This window comes from Branchiostoma belcheri, unplaced genomic scaffold (assembly GCF_001625305.1).
Source record: "Branchiostoma belcheri isolate BF01 breed outbred unplaced genomic scaffold, Haploidv18h27 scaffold179, whole genome shotgun sequence".
Classification (NCBI taxonomy): Eukaryota; Metazoa; Chordata; class Leptocardii; order Amphioxiformes; family Branchiostomatidae; genus Branchiostoma; species Branchiostoma belcheri.
Genome location: NW_017803257.1, coordinates 54,084 through 76,482, shown reverse-complemented (window position 1 = coordinate 76,482; position 22,399 = coordinate 54,084). Strand labels below are relative to the sequence as shown.

General features: G+C 43.7%; 3 protein-coding genes across 9 annotated transcripts in view; 2 read left to right on the top strand and 1 right to left on the bottom strand.

Annotated features, from left to right (window-relative positions):
* Positions 1 to 954: 954 nt before the first annotated feature.
* LOC109467261 lies at positions 955 to 2,327 on the bottom strand. Its single transcript, XM_019765206.1, has 3 exons — positions 2,202 to 2,327; positions 1,716 to 1,820; positions 955 to 1,165 (listed from the first exon to the last, which is right to left on the bottom strand). Exons 1-3 carry the CDS (start codon positions 2,244 to 2,246, stop codon positions 1,022 to 1,024), a joined length of 294 nt encoding a protein of 97 aa, XP_019620765.1. The 5' UTR covers positions 2,247 to 2,327; the 3' UTR covers positions 955 to 1,021.
* Positions 2,328 to 10,404: 8,077 nt separating this feature from the next.
* Positions 10,405 to 16,568, top strand: LOC109467260 (dickkopf-related protein 3-like). 7 transcript variants are annotated; one of them, XM_019765201.1, is made up of 4 exons: positions 12,492 to 12,593; positions 15,287 to 15,385; positions 15,852 to 15,926; positions 16,251 to 16,568. In XM_019765201.1, the coding sequence occupies exons 1-4, from the start codon at positions 12,549 to 12,551 to the stop codon at positions 16,311 to 16,313; spliced, it is 282 nt and encodes a 93-aa protein (XP_019620760.1). In that variant the 5' UTR covers positions 12,492 to 12,548; the 3' UTR covers positions 16,314 to 16,568. The 7 variants fall into 7 exon arrangements, with proteins under 7 accessions (XP_019620763.1, XP_019620762.1, XP_019620760.1 ...); XM_019765200.1 differs by lacking the exons at positions 12,492 to 12,593; positions 15,852 to 15,926 and adding exons at positions 14,803 to 14,928; positions 16,045 to 16,119; XM_019765198.1 differs by lacking the exon at positions 12,492 to 12,593 and adding an exon at positions 14,803 to 14,928.
* Positions 16,569 to 21,652: 5,084 nt separating this feature from the next.
* LOC109467259 (neuronal calcium sensor 1-like) overlaps positions 21,653 to 22,399 on the top strand; it is a 44,352-nt gene continuing 43,605 nt past the window's right edge. The window contains exon 1 of the mRNA XM_019765197.1: positions 21,653 to 22,050. Coding sequence (XP_019620756.1) covers positions 21,987 to 22,050 — 64 coding nt within the window. The 5' untranslated portion in view covers positions 21,653 to 21,986. The remainder of the gene's footprint in view (positions 22,051 to 22,399) is intronic.

The window sequence follows — 22,399 nt, the reverse complement described above, 5'->3', positions numbered from 1 at the left end:
TTCATCTAACTCTAGAGCTTACAATAGCGCTTACTAGTTTCTTCTCTCCTCTTGAGACATGCGTATACGAATTCACAGTTCTCAATCACCAGATGTTTAGACGATGACATTATGTATGTGAACAGTTCGCCAGGACGTCAACATGGCAACACGCTGTTTGTTCTTCGCGCTGATTGGTTAGAAGTTGCTGCAATGCCTGCTGGGACGGATAGGTGGCGTTGCAGTAAAGGGTACCGATTTTTTTAACAAAACTATCATAATCGCATCTTGTGCTGGTCGCAAGGATCTGTATAACTTGCTTTGAGACATCAGTTGGATTGAGAGCAAATTATTTGATTTTGAAATGGAGCCTTCTGATTGGTCGACGTCTTCTGGCTATATGACGATATAATAATGACAACTACAAAGTACAGATTCAATGCAATTTCCACGGCAGATGCTCTGCTGAACTTCACTCCCTTGTACCCCCACTCAGAACATTCTCTGCAAGAACACGCTTAGCCACGCTTAGCAGAAAATCACCCTTTCTTCCTCAATAGTCCATCAGTCAAGAGAAAATTTCATGCTGACAGTTTCTTCCCCAGAACCACTTCACTGTGGAACAAGCTTCCCCGTGAATGTTTCACCGCTAATTACAACCTCCAACGGTTTAAATCAAGGGTGAACAAATATCTGACCACGCAGTCATCACTAGTCAGTAAACTGTATGTATGTGAATGAAAGTTCCACTCTGTGATAGTAATAATTACAACTGCAAAGTACAGATTCAATGCAATATCATCTACGATATCCCCTGCCTTATATTCGTGGTCAGTATGTAGCCTGGGTGCCATCCTCCGTAGCTTTCTACCACGGAGTAGCCAGCTACATTAGGGAGCGGGCGAACACTATACGGAGAATGGCACCCAGGCTAGTCAATATGTATGTGATAGTACAATGACAACAGCTGCAAAGTACAGATTCAATGCATTTAATCTAAAACCAGGTCTGTGTAGGCGCATTTGTGCGTGAGTTTGCCAGTTTAGAGCCCCTCCACTCCAGATCCCTCCGGCACTTCTGTCTCCAGTACGCAGACTCCCTTGTAACAGACGGTCATCTGCACACACTCACAGCTCGTCTGCAGAGTGGCGTCACAGGGCCAGCCAAGATGGGGGCGCATCTCACACTGGGGAAAACAAGTGATAGGTATTACTGTCAGCAAGATAAACAAACAGTGTTGGAGCCACCTCATCTCACATTGTCAAAAAATGAGATGCTCACACATAACGACGAATTCAAAGATTTCATTGGTCCCCTTTATTTTTTTAGTTGATAATTTTGCATTTTTGCAAAGTTAGACATCCAACCAACAATCAGTCTTTGTCATCGCATTTCTTGTATGTTTACTTCGGATGATGCCAGTACATATTTACCTAAGATTAGGCTCTTCAGCTATCTCCAACCAAACTATTTGTAAAGGGTACGTAAGGAAGAAACACTAGCATGTCCAGATCATGAGGTATCAAAACCGGAAGTTCTATCTGCTGCAGTACCAACGAAAGCCACCAGGGGGTCCAAAATATAATCATTTCTAGGTCTTTGAAAAACCTACCCACCTACCAAGTTTCAATGCTTATTGTCATCAACCTTTTGGAGTTACGCTGTTCACAAACAAACAAACGGACAAACGCTACTGAGAACATAACCTTCTTGGCGAAGCTACATGTAATACTTACCACAGGCAGTCCGAGGAAGACGGTGTTGGAGCGGCAGCAGTACCGGTTCTGGTCCGGACAGGAGGCGTCGGACGTGCAGATCGCCAGCGGGTTCCACACCTGACCCTGCAACACACACGGCAAACTTCTGTATCTGCGTCTATATAGCCGGTATGATCGTCCTTCGGCGTAACACACCAGCTTCGCAGACATGCGGCGCGGCGGCAACTATGTTAGACTGGACAACTTGTTACACTTAGCCTTTGAACATGTAATTATCTCTAAACTTAGTTCAAAGCTATCTAGTGATGAGTTTTTGAACACCTCAATCCTTGGCTATCATCAGAAAGAATATTGACTTCTGAACAATAGGTTGGCAATCCTTGTAACATGAAAGATCTACGCGTAGATACAACTTAGCGAAACGAGAAGTGGTTTGCTGTTTAGAAATGAATTGGAATATAATATGCTGTTGATTTTGTAGCCTTATGGAACAGTAAAACCTACCTTCGCCACGACCACAAACGCCAGGAAAAACAGAGCAACCTTCATCCTGCCGATCTAGCCTCACGTCAGTCAAACTTTCCGTACAGAAACAAAATGAAATGGTTCCACTCGTACGTTACCTGCTGTTTTTATCGCGTCTGCGCTAAGTATTACGTCTGTTGCGACCTTCCCGTATATCGTCCGATGTTAGACCACAGCAAGTAACTTTTATGGATGACATCAGCGCGCGTATTTTTTTCGCCTGATTTTGAAAAAAAAAAATCGTTGCCCTCTGACAGTGGTCGACATGCCGAAAATAGGCAAAGATGTCATTTGTACAATGATTGAAAATTTTATTTTATGTTGTTTCAGTGACAAATGGATGTTGTGATAGTTGTCAGTAAACTTAGCACAATATAGGTATCATTTATTGTTTAACAAGGTTTATGATGGCAAAATATAAAAATGTAGGAATCTTGCTTTTTTTTGGCCCGCCCGTTTTTTTCACACTATCGCATTAGATGTGGAGTCTGCAGTGGATGTCAGTCATACAATTTACTTGCTGTGGCCTCAGGACTATCCAAACGCCATGTGAGAGCCGACAGGTGAACCAACAAACACCCTTCCTCTTCGGAAGCGTCGAGGCCAGGAAGAAACGTGTTGTTACAAGGTACTGTAAATAGTGGGGTGACAAGGGTGTTATCTTCAAAGAACTACTGGTCGATACATGTTGGTCCCTGTTGGTGCCTTGCCCTATACTAAGGTGAAGGTGCGGTCTAGTTAGCCTCCATAGCATGCCAAAAACCGGGGGGCGGGGGGTCTTCAGGGTCTTTGGGGGGTTTATGTGCTATTTTCTGATTGCATATAGACAACATAGCCGGCCTGGTTGAATTACCCTCGTTTTAAAACTGGGCTAATCAGAAAACAGCCGAAGACCACCAAATCCCCAGTTCTATAAGCCTGCGACGGAGGCTACAGTCTAGTATGCCGTGCGATTTTGTCGTATATGCACCTACAGGGGTGCCAAAGAATCCAAACTGATTTTTCGGAATTCATACGAATTTCACGTTTCAAATTCATACGATCCATTACGAGGAAACATACGAATTTCACTAAATACATACGATGAATTTTACGAGATACATATGATCCATTATTTAGTTGTCGTACTGCGTTTTTCGAGGCTATGCCAGAACCAAAGGTAGGCTCGGTGGGGTCGTGTGGCGTATGGACAGAGTGCTCGATCGGAACCAAGAGGTCCCGGGTTCGAGTCCTGACATGTCACCGCTGTTGTGCCCTTGGGAAAGGCACTTTACCTATAATCGACTTAGATAGGCTACTGATCAGGCCATTTCAAGAAAAGTAGTCGTTCTTCAAAATTAGTAACAATTCAAGGCCATGAACTTTGAGATCATATGAAATTGTCAAACATTTATTGGGAGAGAACTTTAAATTCTTTAATTATCCGTTTCCTTTTTTTATGAATTAGATGTCTCACAGTAGCAAAGAAGGATTCTTCGCATCTTATTTATCGATTGGAATAGCTTTTTTTTCATTCCAACATGTAATCACAAGACGTGGTGACGGCACACTCAAGTTTTTTCAACTTACATTAATGCCGCCACCAACACAGGGCACAAATACATGACAGGGCAATACTCATTTTCACCTGAGCGAAGTGAGGAAAGTCGTGTAAAGTGCCTTTCCCAAGGGCACAAGAAATAGCTTTGAACAAAGCTTGGAATAGCTTTGTTTTTGCAGAGCCTTTGCATCTAATCATAATTTAACTATTAACACAACAAACACTCAATCCAATTTCGCTATACATGACAGTTTATTCTCAGACCGTTCGTTTATCTAGTTAGGCGATTTTCTGGTAGTGGGGGTCTGCATGGGGTTTGTGTACGTCCTGGATCCTAAGGTCTGCATGGGGTTTGTGGACGTCCTGGATCCTTGGGTCTCACTCTTCTTTCGCCTGCACACACAGCGCCTCCGTAGTGGAGTTGGGTTTGAAGACGCACTCGTAACCGTTCCAGCACGGACAGCTGCCCACTCCGGCCGGGTCACACGGCCAACCGGGGTGCGGCGCGATCTCACACTGTAAAAACAGGAGAAATACATCATAGTTCAAAGAAATTCTATCGCTATTTCCACGGTAAATGCTCAGCGGAACCTCACTTGCTAGTGCCCCCACTTCGAACATTCTCAGCAAGGACAAGTCTTGCCACTTCCACTGAAGCAAATCACCCTTTCTTCCTCCATTCACCATCTCTTAGGAGGAAGTTCCACGCTGAAAGCTTCTTTCTTAGAGCAACATCACTATGGAATAAGCTACCACGTGATCGTTTCCCATATCGGTATAACCATAAACTTTTCAAGTCTAAGGTCAATAAACATCTGTCCTCACTAACTGTACTATGACCCAAAACATAGAGTAGCTCCCATGAGCCTTGTTTTGTGGTAAATCATGAAGTAAATTTCTAAAAAAAAAGTAGATGTTAGTACTTACGACGGGTACGCCGAAAATGCCGGTGCGGCAGCAGTGACTGTCTCCCTCCTCTCCGCCCGGGCACTGATGGTTCCCGTCACATGGAGCCAGCGGCGTCCAGAACTGGGCCTGGAACATGGGAACAACGGACATTAACTCTCACTCACTCACTCACTAACTCACACACACACACACACACACACTCATTCACTCACTCACTCACACATGTACTCACGCACTCACTCACTCACTCAATCATTCACTCACACACTCGCTCATTCACACACTCACTCACATACTCACGCACTCACTCATTCACTCACACACTCGCTCAGTCACACACTCATGCACTCACACACTCACTCACTCACTCACTCACTCACTCACTCACTCACTCACTCACTCACTCATCCACTCATTCACTCACTCAAGGCCGCATGCTTCCAAAGGGGGGCAGTTTAGCATTTTTCTGTTGCTCTAGCTCGGCGATTTCCTTAGTTTTTCTAAACCTAAACCTAAATTAAAGCAGCACAGTTTCAGCTGAAGAAATAGCGAAAGGAACTCGCCTTGATGGCCACAAGACAGGCCAGGAACAGCAGGGCAGTCTTCATCTTGCAGCGCTGATAGACTAAATTGGCTTCAGGCAAAATGTATACATTTACATTATGTTCATATATGAACAAGAGGGCATTATTGGTCGGCAGAACTCTTGTAGGATTGGTAGCAAATCTTCGTAACGCATCGATATAGTGTTGTAATGATTAACCAGAACCAAGGACATTATATTAAAATATGATGGATGGATGGTATTTTAGGAAAGTCGCTAAGTTTGGTGGTTCTAAAGTTTGGTGGTTCTAACACAAGCCGTTCAGACGCTATCCGACGTCAAAGTTGGCGAGGGCATTTTCAACCCTTTAATCTAGTGTCGAGGACTAAGCCCTGCCGGTCAGGTTGGAGGTAGCAAAGAACCAGCCAGTAGGCTTCTACTTTGGAACCTTGACACGAAGAGAGGGCCAAACACAACACTTAAGAAACTTATAGAAACCGAGACAGGCTTGGAGGGCCTTGAACTTATTTCAGAAATGAATGACAAACAGTTCTGGAGATCAAACTTTGTCTGCTCCACCTCTTTGGATAATGAATGATGATGATTATGATTAAACCAGTCTACTACTACTACTACTTCTACTTCAAATTCTTTGTTTGTTTCGCATAACCAGTAAACCGCCTTTAGGCGTAACACACCATTTCTGTACGTACATACATGTACGTACATGTACATGTACAAACTGCGTAAGATCGGACTGTAAGGTTTGAACCACTCACATCAGGAAGGACCCCTACTCTTTTCGATAATTGTGGTGGGTTCTTTAACGTGCGTGATGTGTGGCTGTCCCCAAACACGGGACCTCCATTTAACGTCCTATCCGACCTCCCTAACCGAAGCCAGGTACTCATTTCCACCTGAGTGAAGTGAGGACAGTCGTGTTAAGTGCCTTTCCCAATGGCACAAGATCGGTGACATGGGCAGGGTTCGAACCCGCGACCCTTTGGGTGTGAGCCGAACGCGCTACCTACTGCGCCACACGACCCCAAAATTGGTGTATATTAGGACATATCCATTGATTTTTGCGGCGGTAGCTAACACACACTCCCCCCCCCCTTCCGTCCACACGGATGCCTGTTGTTGTCCTAACCTCCCGGGTCTGATAATTTTGAAACAAACATGACGCACGTCCAGGCCAGTTCTGAGTCGGGCTGTAGGCTGTGTGCAGATAAGAACTAGTCCCGTAGTGGGGTCGTGTGGCGTAGCGGCAGAGTGCTCGACTCGGAACCAAGAGGTCCCGGGGTCGAGTCCTGATATGCCACCGATAACTTGAGTTATTCTTTAAAACACTTCCTGAAAAGAAATTAAACTCCAACCGGACCAGTTTTGCATTCTGCTGACAAGCTTTCATACTTCACAGTAAACTCACAATCAAAGCCATATCAGCCAAATCAGCAACAAGACTAGGAATGAAAACATACATTGCCATGTGGACGATGGTTGCTGTTAGGGTTATTGTTTGGATGGCACTGCCATCATTTCATGATTTTGAGGAAGACTTGGTACCTGTCTACACAATTACGGTGCACTCCTCCCCTGATCATGAGTGTAAAGTGAACGAGCCCCGGGTCACAGAAAGTAGGGCCATCCGTGACAGAGAGGTCTTCCCAATGGTTTCCAGGAATGTTGGCATGGATGTGGGTCAGAGACATTCCATTCCTGTGGACAAAATGCCTGTACCATTCCTAGAATTCTTGCAAACTGTACACAATACTGTACCATTACGCTACTCCCTGAGACGTCGCCAAAAGTATAAATGATGGCCTTACGGTCAGTAGCCCATTGGAATTGACCAATGGAATTGGAATCGAACAATAGCTGTTTCGGCGACTAAAATTTCACAATTGTTCTTGTTGTTGGTCTTTGGTAACTATGGAACAAACTGGCACAAGCAAAAGATGATATTTCTAGATACAGAACAGCGCTTCTCTCGGATCCCTCCCTAACCGTAACATGCTGAATTGGGCTTGACCGACCGGTCATCCACCCCGGTCTTTCACCGAGAGGTCATTCACCCCATGTTAAGCTTTACGTCTCTTAATTTAAGACTGTTATATTTGCTTCCAAAACCGTATTTATCCTTGGTACCTTATCAGTCTCCGCCGACAATGCTATAAAGTCGACCACACGATTCTGTACGTTGACCACACTTGACTATATCTTCAACATATCTTCTCGCATCTCTCAGAAGCATTAGAAGATGAAAACTGCTGTGTTTTTCCTGGCGTTCATTGCTGTGGCTATGGTAAGTTTCTCTCCTTCTTCTGTTAAAGCTGCAGCGTGACATCTACTCGTACAAGCTCACTCGGACAACATATATACTGTAACGCTAGCCTACGCCATGAAATTATCTCTATCATTTCGCGTAGCATGAATAAAGTTAACATTTGCAAAGCAAATGCAAAATGTTTATCTTCGCATATGGTCTGTTCTGTTAATTCTTACTCAAACAAATTTATATGTATGGTGACAAATCCCTCCGGCTATAAAATTGCAATATGATGTAACCTAACACTAGTTACCATAGTGACAGACGTCTGGTTCAGGTCATTGACCTTATTTGAAAACATGAGGAAGACGAAACAGAGCAAAAACAATGTTTTCCTTCGGTAAACATGACAAACATCACAATTCTAGACCTGATAGGTTGTTCGTCATTTGGGTATCGATCCTCCAACACGAACCCCTGTCTCACATGCACACAGAGATTGTTGCTAATGAGAAAGCCCTTTTCTTTGTGTAAGAAATTAAAGGAATGCTATGGTCCACGGTATTTGCTGAACTATTTTTTTTTTTTATTTGCTTGTCATTAGGCTCAGTGGAACCCCTGGGACCCGAACGCGCCGTGTGACAGTGTCGATGATTGTTTATTTATTTGTTTGTTTGTTTGTTTGTTTGTTTGTTTAGGCTCAGTGGAACCCTTGGAACCCGATCGCGCCGAGTGACAGTGCCGATGATTGTTTATTTACTTGTTTGTTTGTTTGTTCAGGCTCAGTGGAACCCCTGGGACCCGAACGCGCCGAGTGACAGTGCCGATGATTGTTTATTTACTTGTTTGTTTGTTTGTTTAGGCTCAGTGGAACCCTTGGAACCCGAACGCGCCGAGTGACAGTGTCGATGATTGTTTATTTACTTGTTTGTTTGTTTGTTTAGGCTCAGTGGAACCCTTGGGACCCGAACGCCCCGTGTGACAGTGTCGATGATTGTTTATTTATTTGTTTATTTATTTATTTATTTGTTTGTTTGTGATTAGGCTCAGTGGAACCCTTGGGACCCGAACGCCCCGTGTGACAGTGCCAATGACTGTTTATTTATTTATTTGTTTGTTTGTTTGTTTGTTTGTGATTAGGCTAAGTGGAACCCTTGGGACCCGAACGCGCCGTGTAACAGTGCCGATGACTGTTTGTTTGTTTGTTTTTTGTTTGTTTGTTTCTTTGTGGTTAGGCTCAGTGGAACCCTTGGGACCCGAACGCCCCGTGTGACAGTGCCGATGACTGTTTGTTTGCTTGTTTGTTTGTTTGTTCAGGCTCAGTGGAACCCCTGGGATCCGAACGCGCCATGTGACAGTGCCGATGACTGTTTGTTTGCTTGTTTGTTTGTTTGTTTGTTTGTTCAGGCTCAGTGGAACCCTTGGGACCCGAACGCGCCGTGTGACAGTGCGGATGACTGTGCGTTGCCGGACGTGTACTGCTGCATCTACCAAGACTGGCTGGGACACAAAAAGGTGAGCAGCGTCTCATCACTTTCTTTATTGTTTACACACTAAGGAACACAAGGTGGTGACGCACTCAAGTAGCTAAGACTTATTTTAACGCTACCACTTACACACTGACAGGATAAATTAACAAAACGTACCATGAAATGAAACGAATTCTGTTGAGCAAGCGAAAATAATGTTGAACTAGAATAGTAACATTTGCAAAGCAAATGCATTATATGTGTGTGTGTGTGTGTGTGTGTGTGTGTGTGGTGCCCGGAGTCTAAATCCCTCCTGCTATAGAATTGCATCATGACGTAACCCAACACTAGTTACCATGGTGACAGATGTCTGGTTCAGGTCATTGACCTTATTCGTTTGGAGAAGAAGAAGAAACAGAGCAAAAACAATATGTTTTCCTTCGGTAAACATAATACTAAACGTTTTGACTTTTATTTGCAGTGTGAGCTGATGCCGATGGAAGGCTGGCAGTGTTGGCCGGACACGGATTGCGGATGCCAGCCCGGCTCCGGTCTGTCCTGTGTGCAGGACCCGGCGTCAACCACCACCGGGGCGAGCTGCCAGAGGGTGTGAAACAGGGGTACTTAAAACCGCCATGCAGAGCCTTCCGGTGTAACTGAAGATCTAAAAAAACGTCAGAGGGTTTACAACAGAAGTACTCAAAACCGCCATGTAGAGCCTTCCGGTGTGACTGAAGATCTAAAAAAAAAAACTAAGTACAATCCGTTGCCAGACTGTCCAGTTGTCCATACATAGACACTTGATGGTTTCTCATCTTTCCATCTGTGCCATGGCTCAGCATCACATGGTTACGTCTGGCGTTGAAATAAAATGAGTGAAGCATCATTTAATGTGTTGGGAGACTTTATACAAACGTAGGTTGCTAATTAGATGTTTGTTGCAAATTAGGTTGGTTGGTTGGCTGGCTGGCTGGCTGGCTGGATGGATGGTTTGTTGGTTGGAAGGTTGGTTGGTTGGTTGGTTGGTTGGTTGGTTGGTTGGTTGGTTGGTTGGTTGGTTGGTTGGTTGGTTGGTTGGTTAGTTGGATGGATGGATGGATGGATGGATGTCAAAGAAATGTCAAAATGGCACGTATTTATAGATTCTTTATTGACACAACAAAAAAATACAGGTACTTTAGTCTGGTCTCCAACAAATAAAGATCTAACAAAACTAAATACATGTATGGATAACGTCATCTTACGTACAGAGTATATGTATGCCTGGGTTTAGTTTTGACCTCATATGGTGGTTTGAGGGTTAAACATAGTAACACCATGTGCTCCAGTGGCCTGTCACGTACTTGTACATGCTTCCGCACACGAGCAAATTAACAAGTTAAACACAACTTTGTATTCTTGTTACCTTCACCTTGAGCAAGTTCACACTCCCCCTGTATAAAACCAGCCCGGACTATTGGGGAGGTTCTCACTACTCACATCTCTGTCTCTAGCGCTGATTCAGAAGCTCGGTAAGATGAAGACTGCTCTGTTGTTCCTGGCCTGCATCACTGTGGCCTCGGTAAGTGTGCCTCCGTCTTCTTCAGTACAACTGGTACATGTTCAGACAGACTTTATTGACACAACAAAAGTACAGCGACTTTCGTAAGGTCTTAACTACCGTATTCAAGAGTTTTAACTATGTATACAGGCCCAGTTTTGGCACCCGCTGGCCCCATGTAACGACCATCACGAGTGCCCCCCGATCGGGTACTGCTGCCACTACAGTACTGTTCTGCTGTTCCAACTGGTGAGTTGTGAAAGCCATTGCCTCAACCGAATAAAGCTTTTTACATATTAAGTACACTTACATGTGTATGGACTGCCAGTAGTCTTACATGTAGATATGCAGCGTACAAGGCTGATGTGGCAACGAAAAAAGACTTTCCGAAAAAGTTACGTTCTTAGTCATAGACTGTGCCTTTGTCATTTTTGTGTGCATCGTTTCACTCACTTATTCATCCATTCATTCATTCGTTCATTCATTCATTCGTTTCGTGATTTATTTATTCATTCATTCATTCATTCATTCATTCATTCATTCATTCATTCATTCATTCATTCATTCATTCATTCCTTTCCCTGACAGTGCGAGTTGAAGCCTAACGAAGGGTGGCCCTGTGATCCCACCAACGTGGCCGCCTGTCCCTGCCATCATTCATTCACTCATTCATTCATTCATTCATTCATTCATTCATTCATTTATTCATTCCTTCCTTCTTTCCCCGGCAGTGCGAGTTGAAGCCTAACGAAGGCTGGCCCTGTGACCCCACCAACGTGGCCGCCTGTCCCTGCCATCATTCACTCATTCACTCACTCACTCACTCATCCATCCATCCATCCTTGCATTCATTTATTTATTCATTCATCCCTTCTTTTCTCAGTGTGAGTTGAAGCCTAACGAAGGCTGGCCCTGTGACCCGACCAACGTGGCCTCTTGTGAGTGCAACACCGGTCTCACCTGCCAACAAGACTCCGTCACTTACGAGTGGACCTGCGAAAAGGAAGTGGAAATCACGCCTTAAACATCATCACAGCGCGCTTAAAACCTCCATGCAGACCCTCCACGATCTGGCTAGATACATGAAGGACTTGTAGCGATGGGGAGCTCCAAATTCTGTGACTGTTACTTAGCGAAACAGTTTATCCTGTTCCTATATTACGGCCATCGTGAATAACTGTGTGGTCTTAGCCACCGCAACGTTACAAGTCCCTCCATGTATCAATGCTGGTCAGATCTTTGGATGGGATCCATCTGAGATCTGAGAATAAAGCGACATGAACATACCGGAGTGATACTTTTGCATTCATGTATAGTTGGTTATGGTAGATTTACACGTACATTAGGTGGTATCGCGCACGCGCACGCAACATTGGCGACGAATTTTTTTACGGTTCTTGGTGGCAACTGTGCAGATGTTTGCCACTAATTTTGACCGATTAGCCAAAGAGCTCGATGTGCGTCACTCCATCGTACAGCGAGGGAAGTCGTGCAATGTTCCTTTACATGCATATGGTGAGTATCGAACCCGGGACCTATTGGTTATGAGTCCAGCGCTTTAACCATTGCGCCACCGACCACTTGCTCCTAAAAGATGAAGCTAAAACAGTAGATCATTGGTGATATGCTGTAACCTCCGTTACCGGAATTCTGTACACATTTACTGTTAACTTTGTATGTCTTTGTACGTTTCTCTTCAATTGTAATATGTATTACATAAATGTAATGTGTAGACCACATGTTAGCCTTTCTTTATTACTATATTGTCATTGTCACTATTGTTGTAGTACTCTCTAGTACATTGTACTTTGTACATCCGTGCATTTATCCCCCCGGGGAATGAACATGCAATAAAGTTTCAATTTAAACATATTGACACCATGTGGTCCATTGACCTGTCACGTACACTTGGTTCCGTACAGGGCGGATAGATTAAACATGACTTTGTTTTTTTCTTATCTTGACCTTCGGCAGCCTCCTGTATAAAACCAGCCCGGAACGTGCGAGAGTCCCTCACTCACACCTGTGTCTCTCCTAGTACAGAAGCTCGGTAAGATGAAGATTGCTCTGTTGTTCCTGGCCTGCATCACTGTGGCCTCGGTAAGTGTGCCTCCGTCTTCTTCACCTCTGTATTTGTATCTGTATAGCCGGTATAACCGCCCTTCGGCGTAACACACCAGCTTCTGTATCTGTATAGCCGGTATAAACGCCCTTCGGCGTAACACACCAGCTTCTGTATCTGTATAGCCGGTATAACCGCCTTTCGGTGTAACACACCAGCTTCTGTATCTGTATAGCCGGTATAACCGCCCTTTAGCGTAACACACCCGCTTCTGTAACTGTACAGCCGGTATAACCGCCCTTTGGCGTAACACACCAGCTTCTGTATCTGTATAGCCGTATACTATATAGCATGCTGAAGGGGGGCCTGAAGCGCAGAGGGCTATGCCCTCCCACAACAGAAAAGAAACCCAAGGAGCTTGCGAGGCAGAAGACACGGTGGAAAGAGATGAAGAAAGACTGAATGCGGCTACAGGACATTTCCATACGACTGTAGACGCAGAATACATTGGATGTTTATTTGCCTTTATATAGGCCCAGTTCTGGCACCCGCTGGCCCCATGTAACGGACATCATGAGTGCCCAGCGATCGGGTACTGCTGCCACTACAGCACTGTTCTGTTGTTCCAACTGGTGAGTTGTTAAAACCATTGCCTCAACCGAATAAATAATGATAATAACCTTTATTGTGCATCCATGGCCTATCGGGCTAAGTACAGGTGAACGGATGAAAAGGTAACATACATGTTTGTAGTATAAACAGCTCTAAAACTACACTAATACGGAGGTTCGGCTTCTTCTCGTTTCTTTGTGATGCTAAAAATATAATTTGAAATGGGTTTGTTTAATACAGGATGATCAATGAGCATAAGAAAGATGATTTTTTTTAAATATTAGTCAAGTATTGGAGGTATGGAAACGTACTTGTAATATATCTAAAAAGATCATTTCTATCATTACTATATAAACTACAATCAACGACAAAGTGGGCTTTATCTTCTACTTTGTTTGAGCTACAAAATTGGGAAATCCTTTGCTCCAGAGGTGTGGGTTGTTACATAAGTACACTTACATGTATATGGGCTGCCAACAGTCTTATGTGTAGCGTACAAGGCTGATGTGGCAGCGAAAAAAGACTTTCCGAAAAAGTCACGTCATTTTTGTGTGCATCGTTTCACTCACTTATCCATTAATTCATCCGTTTGGTGATTCACTCATTCATTCATTCGTCCATTCCTTTTCCCTGACAGTGCGAGTTGAAGCCTAACGAAGGCTGGCCGTGTGACCCCACCAACGCCTATCTCTGCCATGACGGCCACATCTGTCATTTATTCATTCATTCATTTATTCACTCATTCATTCATTCATCCATCCATCCACCCACTCACCCATCCATCCATCCATCCATTCATTCATTCCTTCCTTCTTTCCCCTGCAGTGCGAGTTGAAGCCTAACGAAGGCTGGCCCTGTGACCCTACCAACGTGTCCTCCTGTCCCTGCAACGACGGACTCACCTGCCAACAGGACTCCGTCACTTTCCAGTGGACCTGCGTGAAGGAAGTGGAAGCTTAGGAACCAGCGCACTTAAAACCTCCATACAGACCCTCCAAACTCTGGCTAGATACATGGATGACTTGTAGTGATGGCGAGATCCAAAGCATGCGCTATTTTGGGACACAGTTGTTACGATTTACAATATTGTGTAACTCTGCGTCTGAAAAACAGCGTAAGGCTCCTCCATGTATGTATGTAATACCTGGTCAGATCTTTGGATGGGATCAATAAAGCGGCATGAACATACCGGAGTGATACTTTTGTATTTATGTATCTCTGACGTCTTTTGGTCATTAAATTGGTGACGAAATTCATACATAAGAAAGTTGGATTGAAGGATGAATGGATGGATGCATGGATCGTAATTGATGAGGTCGTGTGGCGTAGCGAAGAGGTCCCGAGTTCGAGTCCTGACATGACTTTTCTCACTTCGCTCAGGTGAAAATGAGTATTGTATTGTCCCCTGTGTTGGTGGCGGCATTACTATAAGTTGAAAAACTTAAGTGTGCCGTCACCACGACTACATGTTGGAATATATTTAAAAAAAACACATGGCACCTCACGCCACGAAGGCCTTGAGAAACGTTAAAAATAGCCACACAGCGTGACGTCACGTATCTCTGGTTCCGCACAGAGCGGACAGATCAAACAAAGGCTTGTATTTTCTTCTTATCGCGACCTTCGGTGGCCCCGGTATAAAACCCGCCAGGACCATTGGGGAGGTTCTCACTACTCACATCTCTGTCTCTAGCGCTGATTCAGAAGCTCGGTAAGATGAAGACTGCTCTGTTGTTCCTGGCCTGCATCACTGTGGCCTCGGTAAGTGTGCTTCCGTCTTCTTCACTGCAAACCGGAATTTTTAAAATTATTCTAGTCATTTATCTAGATACTAAGTTGAAACAACAGTGTCCCAATGTATATTGACATTCATGGAGCAATAATGCCCAAAATTCTGACGAAAAACGGTTACCGAAAGGACCTGGGCTGATTTTTAGGGTACCACCCAGAAAATAAAGGACTCATCTTGGGGCTTGTTTCTGCAGTTTTAAAAGCCAAAAGTTAGAAATACTAACTCAAAGATTGCCTTATTCAATATATTTCCAGTTTCGATGCCCTGAAATCGCATTGGATGCCTTTAACAGTAAAAATTAAAAATGTTGTTTATCTGGCTTTACAGGCCCAGTTCTGGCACCCGCTGGCCCCCTGTACCGGCGATCACGAGTGCCCCCCGCTGGGCTACTGCTGCCGCTACAGCACTGTTCTGCTGTTCCAACTGGTGAGGTGTTTGTTTGTTTGTTTGTTTGTTTGTTTGTTTGTTTGTTTGATTGATTGTGACACGACTTTACCTCTATCATTGAACAAAGCACCAAGTTCTTGCGGCAGCGCAAAGTGGTTTTTTTGCAAAAAATTCTGCCATACACCAAAAGGCAGTTACTCAAGCAACTGGATATGATTTTGGAAACGGTCAGACGTTTCAGCTAACATCCACTACCTTTCGTCAGTGACCAACGTAGCCGCTTGCCCCTGCCATCATTCATTCATTCATTCATTCATTCATTCATTCATTCATTCATTCATTCATTCATTCATTCATTCATTCATTCATTCATTCATTCATACATACATACATCTATCCGTCCACCCATCCATTTACTCATTCATCCATTCACTCGTCCATTCATCCATCCATCCCTTCATTCATCCCTCCCTTCATTCATTCATTCATTTCCTTTCCCCTGCAGTGCGAGTTGAGGCCTGCCGAGGGGTGGCCGTGTGACCCGACCGGCGTGTCCTCCTGCCCCTGCCACGACGGACACATCTGTCGTTCATTCATCCATTCATTCATTCATTCATTCACACATTCATCCATCCATCCATTCATTCATTCACTCACTCACTCACTCACTCACTCATTTATCCATTCATTCATTCCAGTGCGAGTTGAGGCCTGCTGAAGGCTGGCCGTGTGACCCGACCGGCGTGTCCTCCTGTCCCTGCCACGACGGACACATCTGTCGTTCATTCATCCATTCATTCATTCATTCATTCATTCCTTTCCCCTACAGTGCGAGTTGAGGCCTGCCGAGGGGTGGCCGTGTGACCCTACCGGCGTGTCCTCCTGTCCCTGCCATGACGGTCACATCTGCCAACAGGACGCCGTCACTACCGAGTGGACCTGCCAGAAGGAGATGGAAATGGCTTAAAGATCACCTCAGCGCGCTTAAAACCTCCATGCAGACCCTCCAAACTCTGACTAGATACATAAAGGTCTTGTAGTGATGGGGAGCCCCAAATCTTATGTTATTTGGGGGCACAGTTGATTAACGATCCACAATAGTGTGTGTCTCTCTTTGCCTGAGTAAAGTACCTCAACATTACAAGCCTCTCGATGTATGTCCCACTGGTCAGATCTTTGGATGGGATCAATGTAAAAATAAAGCGACATGAACATACGGTTACGATGCTGAGTGCAGTATTATTCTATATTCGTGTATAGCTTGATACGAATACATAGAGTTTGAATAATACAAGTGCCAAATGCTCAGAGGATGAGCTTAAGACTTTACTAGCGATATCGTTCCAGCGGTCAGTAAAACAACACTCACACAGACCGCACCCAAAAAAAATTATTATATATCTTTTATTGCAAATTCGTGCCCGAGGGCTAATTGCAGGAACAGAAGAAACATTTGGTATAAAAACAGATAATTAGTACACATAGAACTACTGATAACTACTAAGAAACTACTGGTAAGAACTACTGGGTTTGACACCTTTTTTGAAGACAGAGGAAGACAAAGGATCCCACTTTTTCTGTAATTTGTGTGTTTTCGGATGTTAAGAGGAGAGTAGTTTTTTTATTATTATTACAAACGTCGCCGGATGTGCAGTGTTAGCAGACCAGGTGCTGGTTTCCGTACAGGATGGGCGCGTATTGGTTCATCTGTTCTTTCACACAGTTTTGTTTATGCTAAACTTCAGACCCTTATCTACATTCGTCATACACCTCACCTATGCCCTGTATAAGAAAGATTCTTTATTGACACTACAAAAAGTACTGGGAGTTTTGTGTGGTCATCTACAATATATATAAACAGCGAGTTCCATTCTAGACCACCTACTTCGCATCCGAATCTCAACAGAAGAAATCCGTTCGCTTCAGAGATTCTACAAGATGAAGACTGTTCTGTTTTTCCTGGCTATTCATCTATGAATTCTAAGAAAAGTGGGGAAAAGGGTATCGCACTAGCGGACGCCCTGCTAAAAGAACTTTCGTACGTTACAACACGAACACGGGACAGGTGTAACTAATACTTAAAGTCGCTAGAGCGGATAATGCCAATTTGTTCTCCTGTTTCAGTGTTTGGTTTGGAAACCCTTACTCTAAGTGTCTATAGGAGTCACCAATCGGTGTTTGAAATTGACCTTTTTCTCATTTATTAATACGCAAAATTTTTCTATTCCTAACACTTTGTTAGACCCCTTTGGATGCCGCAGGCACAGTTCAAATTGATAAAAGATGTGTAACTTGTAAGTTTTTATTTTACTACATATTTTGCAGGAAGGAATTCCTACGATGTTTGGCAGCATCTTGAGCGTGTTGCGCAGAAAATATTTTGTCTTTGTCCTGGAAGTCGAATAGACCGATTTCCGTGACAGTAATGTCAGCCAGTATACGCAGCTTTAGCTGCCTCATACACCTACTAACATTAACCAACACACAGTCTCCTATTGGTTGAACTACAAGCTTTGAGTGAGCAAAACGTCGGTTATCGACCCCCTGCGTGCTTATTTACCTCTACTGAAATCTTATCATGACCCACTCAACCTTGTAACTGAAGGTATCACCGTGCCGCGAGCGCCCCTTGCGGTCTTGTCAGGCATTGCAGTTTCAGATCTCGTATGGTGATATCAAGAAGGTTTACCTCCATGGTGATATGTACTGTGTTTTGCATCCATTAGTCTCACGCCATCTGGCTATAAAGAATTTATGTATCATTTCCAAAACTTAATTTTCGTAATACATCACTCGTATCGCCCTGGCATAATCATATTTGGGTACCATAGACGACTTGTCTATAGGGCGATATTAAGTTAAGACTATAAGAGGGGGTACTAATATATGGTTTTGTGAAGTCTATAACGATTGTAAAGATGAGATTGATCTATGCTTAAATTTCTTTACACACATATGCACACACACACGCACACACACACACACGCACACACACACGCATACACACACACACACACACACAGACACACACTCACACACACACTCACACACACGCACACTCACTCACACACACAAACACACACATCACACACACACACTCACACACACACACTCACACACACGCACACTCACTCACACACACAAACACACACACACATCACACACACACACACACACACACACACACACACACTCACACACACACACTCACAACACACTCGAAGACTTCAAGAAAAAAAATTACAAAACTTGATCTTCAAATTCGTGGAAATGATATACTGCATCACTTAGAAGCTCAATACTAATGGTGTTGAGATAAAAGGATGTTGGGAAGAACTGAGAAAACCGTTTCCCTTTGATCCTATGATGCAGGAAATAACACAATTCTCCATTCCCAGATTATCTTGTATTACATTATACCACCATCATGGCGACTTGCCAGAACATTAGATCCTGCAGTGCAAGACGCGTACGGATGAACCCAGACTGCGTGAAATTGTGCCACGATTTTATAAAGGCATCCAATGTGATTTCAGAGCAGCAAAACTGGAAATGTTCTGAATAAGGCTATCTTTGTGATATTGACACATACTGCTTCATGTTATCGCATTTCATACTTTGGGCTTTTAAAACTGCAGAAACAAGCATCAAGATGAGTCCTTTATTCTACGGGTGGTACCTAAAAATTAGCCCAGGGCCCTTCCAGTAACCATTTTTTTGGTCAGAATTTTGGGTATTTTTTGCTCCATGAGGGTCAATATACATTAGGACAGTGTGGTTTCAACTCAGTATGTAGATAGGTGACTGGAATATTGACTTTGTAAAGTCAGATTTCCAAGCCCTAAAAACTGCACGGATGAATCCACACTAAAATTGAGGTGCTCAGTGTCGCAAAGAATCCAAGGGTTTAGTTGAAATTGCTAGCCTCCACAGCATGGGGATTTTTTTGGGTCTTCATGGTCTTTGGGAGCTTTTAATGTGCTATTTTCTGATTGCATACAGACAACATAGTCGGCCTGGTTGAATTACCCCCGGTCTGGGCTAATAAAAAAACAGCCGAAGACCACCAAACCCCCAATTCTATAAGCCTGCTACGGAGGCTAGAAATTACTAAGTTCGCGCGCTATGTACTACTCTCAAGCATAGGTTTGGTCTTATTTTTGGCGTGTTTTTATGTTTTTTTATCAGGCTTCCTTTTTTGCACTGTATTTTGTATGCCAAACGAAATAAAAATAGTATCAGTGTTTCATAATTTGGCATTTAAAACAGCGTAGAAACAATAGCAATCCTTTATTTTCTGGGTACCTATCCAAAAATCAACCAAGGGTTTTAATAGTAAGTTTCACAGCTAAACAATACCAAATGGTTGCTCCATATGTATTACGTATTGGGACAGTGCTGTTTCAACTCACTAGACACTATGCAGACAATTGACTGGAATATTGACTTTGAAAAATCTGGTTTTCAAGCTCTGAAACTCCATTTGATGCCTTTAAAGGAAAGCGGACAAAAAGAGACAAAGAAAAGAAACCTGCAAGACCGCAAATACGTCGCCCCGGAGATTACCTAGACCAACAGACACCTGTGGCTGTGTCCACATGAAAGAAGCCAGACCAGAGCTTATTAAAGCCTACCAAAGGCTTCACCACGAGTATCCGTATTCCAAAGAAGACAAGAAAAAACACGCTAGCCAACCCGCACCTTTAGAAGTACCTACATGTAATACCAGCCCAGAAAAGAACAAGAAACAGCCATGCCTTCAAGTACCAGAGTTATCAACCAAGGATTGAGGTGTTGAAGAATTCATTCTTTCCGAGAGCTATCGCAGAGTGGAACTCACTGTCACCAAGTACAGTAGGGGCATCGTCATTAGGTAGCTTTAAACAATGTTCAAGGGTTAGGTGTAACAAGTCGATCGGTGTAATGTAGCCTGAGCTACGTGCCTGCGAAGCTGGTGTGTATACAGATACAGATACAGAGGCCAAGAGGCCTGGTATACGTAGTTCATACATGTGGTGGCGGCATAATCTTCAGCGTGTTTTCTTTACTGTGGTACCGCCGGGTTTTGATGGCTTTTCAAAGGGTACCAACTGATTTAAGAAACTTCTATCAAGGCGACACGTGTCTCTACTATCAAAAAGACCTTCGTCGTGATTTCTTCGAGTTGAAGTAGTGCTTTGATTTACTTTTCTTGTCACGGATATTAGTATTTTAAGAAAAAAGATGATGAATGAAATGTATTTTGCTTGTTTTTTTGCATTTCTCGAATCCTAGCTCCAGTTTTCTTAGTTTTTAATTTTTTTAAAAATTGTCTACATGCACCTGTGCATGCAGTGCTTTCATTTGCTTTTCCTGTCATGGATATTCCTCGTTGTTTTAAGAGGAAGAAGATTAATGCATTTTGCTTGGTTTTTCGCATTTTCGTGTCCCAGCTCTAGTTTTTTTATCTATTTTATTTTTTATTTTTATCGCAGTTGTCTACATGCACCTGTTATACTAAAGTGCTGTCTGTTCGCCCTGGGGCGCTTCACCCTAACCCAATTTAGATCCATCCGCCGAAAGATTTAATCTGTTTTGGGAGAACAAAGCGTGAAACAATCTATCTAAACAACCTACCAACTAGCCTCTGGAGTATCTCAGAGATATGCAGTATCGTTTGAGATAGGTGTAAAAAGCCACGAAAGGTGGTTGACTCTTAGGCGAACCAATTGGGATCATTTTCCCTACGCGTATCGGAGAGTGCGTTATCCGGTCGCGAATCTGAGTAGGGTTTTTTTCGGGGACGATCCATTATATTACCGTGAAGAATCGCGGGTGTTGCATTCTGACTGTCGTGTCAATCGTGTGTAGATTCGTATGTTTGCCTTCGCAGAAGGAAAACAAATTGTTTTTGCTCTGTTTCTTCTTCTTCTGTTCCAAAAAAATAAGGTAAAATGATCAGGATCAGATGTCTGTCACCATGGTAACTAGTGTTGCGTTACATCGTGTTGCAATTTTATTATATATAGCAGGAGGGATTTAGACTCCTGTCACCATACCCAATATATGTGAATGTGTTTGAGCAAGAATTAACAGAGCAGACCATCATGGAAGTATTAAACACATTGTGCATTTGCTTTGCAAATGTTACCTTGCTAGTTCCATATTAAATTGTAACTTGTAGAGTTTTACAATGCACGAATTTAATAGTCTTCCTTCTATGTCGGTCGGTGTAAAGTTGCATGGTCACTCGGTTGTGCTTTAATAGTTGATTCTGCGCCCACGTCGCGAGCAGTAACGCACCGTCCCTTCACCTGGGGAGGGTGATCCCGGTATCGCACGTTGTGTATTACATGTACAGTCCCCAGTACGTACTGAGACAACCAAGCACACAGACAGACACACATGTCAACTTTACCGTGCCAGAAAATGAAGCTGCATTCCCCTTACGTTCGCGGCGTGAACGGATCGTGATATCAGGCGGGCACTGCTCCCAATTATACCGGGTTAGGCGGAGGATCATTCCCTTGTAACAGCGGCGAATAGGATATAATATACACACGGTACAATCTACCGGGTGTCCGCGGCGCTGTGTACGGTAAGAGGGAGGCGGTATCACCGAGGACTGTTCCTCACAGCCTCGGTGGATTGGAATTAAGCGATGGGGAAGAAAAACAGCAAGCTGGAGCCCTCGCTAGTCAAGGAACTGACGGCGAAAACCTACTGTGAGTACCTAGCTGTTGTTGCTGTTGTAAAATGTTGTTGTTTCAATGTCTAATATTTCGCTAGACGTGGTCTCTTGGTGCTGGTTTACGCTTGGTTCAGTTCAGAGTACTTGTCTCCCTTAGCTATTAAGCTGTAACGTGAGTATGCCTTCAAAACACTGCCTTGAAGTGAATATTGCTAATAGATCGGAAGTCCTGCTTGCATGCGTTTACAATTACATGTGGCGCTCATACTCGGAACATGCTGTCATCTATTTATTATTTCCAGGGAAAACTACAATCAATTTCTGTAATATATACCGCGCTCTAGTATAGTATAGTATAGTAGACGCTGCACACAACGGAAGGA